The sequence below is a fragment of the Microtus ochrogaster genome, chromosome 10 (genome assembly GCF_000317375.1).
Source record: "Microtus ochrogaster isolate Prairie Vole_2 chromosome 10, MicOch1.0, whole genome shotgun sequence".
Classification (NCBI taxonomy): domain Eukaryota; kingdom Metazoa; phylum Chordata; class Mammalia; order Rodentia; family Cricetidae; genus Microtus; species Microtus ochrogaster.
Genome location: NC_022016.1, coordinates 83858611 through 83859787, shown reverse-complemented (window position 1 = coordinate 83859787; position 1177 = coordinate 83858611). Strand labels below are relative to the sequence as shown.

The 1177-nt window shown below is 60.7% G+C and overlaps 1 protein-coding gene across 4 annotated transcripts in view; it reads right to left on the bottom strand.

The window, feature by feature from the left end:
• The window catches only part of Pex14 (peroxisomal biogenesis factor 14), a 137451-nt gene extending 136634 nt beyond the window's left edge, over positions 1–817 (bottom strand). For 3 of the 4 annotated variants that reach the window (XM_005353707.2, XM_026782206.1, XM_026782205.1), the window contains exon 1: positions 744–817. In XM_005353707.2, coding sequence (XP_005353764.1) covers positions 744–779 — 36 coding nt within the window. In that variant the 5' untranslated portion in view covers positions 780–817. The remainder of the gene's footprint in view (positions 1–743) is intronic. The other variant, XM_026782204.1, reaches the window with a different exon arrangement.
• Positions 818–1177: the final 360 nt, after the last annotated feature.

Below are 1177 nucleotides of genomic sequence, written 5' to 3'. Positions count from 1 at the left end.
TTCAAGCAGTAAGTGGGCTGTCCCTTAACATCGCTCCTCATCCCAAGCCTCCTGGGCATCATGACCTCCCCACCGCAGAAGCCCAAGCAGCAACCCTGCCCCATAACCAAAGCGGGGTTTGCTCCCGTCTACAGGTGAAGAACTCGGAAGGGAGTCCTCGGCCAAGAAAACCGAACCGAGAAGCAGAGAAGCGCGGGTTGGGTCCTCAGCCAAAATCTCGGTTGCGTCTGTTATTGACACTCCGTCCACTCTCCACGAACGCACAGAGAGCGAAGAAGTCCTCGGAGCGACCCTCCAAGTTGGCAAGGGAGCCCCCAGGGGACCGAAGACCAAGATGCTGACACTGGAGGGGCCGCGGCGGCGGGAGGGGAGTCGTCGGGCCCCTCCCCACGGGGGGACAGCCGGGTACCAGCGCCTTCCCCACCTCGCCTCCGACAGGGCCCTCACATCAGTTCGCCGAGGTCCCAGCCGGGGCCCGCCGTCCCCCACGACCAAGTCCAGCGGGCTCCTAGGGGACCTGAGGCCGCGGCCGAGACCCCAACTCCGAGATGTGGGAAGACAGGGGTCACCGGGGCAGGAGCCGGGTGCCGAGGACCCCAGAGGGGCGGGGCCCGGAGGAGAGACCACGTCGGGGGACCTCGGCTTCCAGGACTCGGGTCGCCACCTCAGTGCCAGCCGCGCGCCAAGCGCCGCGGCGGCCCCGGTCCCCGCCACTCGCGGCGGGGCAGTCCCACTCCCCTCACCTGGCTCGGCTGCTCTGCCTGCTCCGAGGACGCCATCTTTCTGAGACCTGACTAATCGACCGCCGCTGGCCCGAGTGTCTCCCGAGAGCGCTCGCTCTGGCTCTCCAGACAAGACCAAAGTAGAAGGACCTGAGCCTGTCGATATGGGCGGGCTCCGGGCAGAAGGGGTTGAGCCCGGTGTCAGGGTTACCTTGCAGGTTACAGAAAAGCGCATGGTCCCCATTCTCTATTTCTAATATAATATCTTTTCTTGTGGTTTTACATTGTTACTATGTTGACTTTGGGGTTTAGTCACATCCACTTTCTTTTTTTCTTTCTTTTTTTTTTTTTTTTTGGTTTTTTTGGAGACAGGGTTTCTCTGCACATCCACTTTCAACTCCTTCCTCTCACTCTCCCCACAGGGCCCACCAGGTTCCCCTTCTTTTTATTTTTTT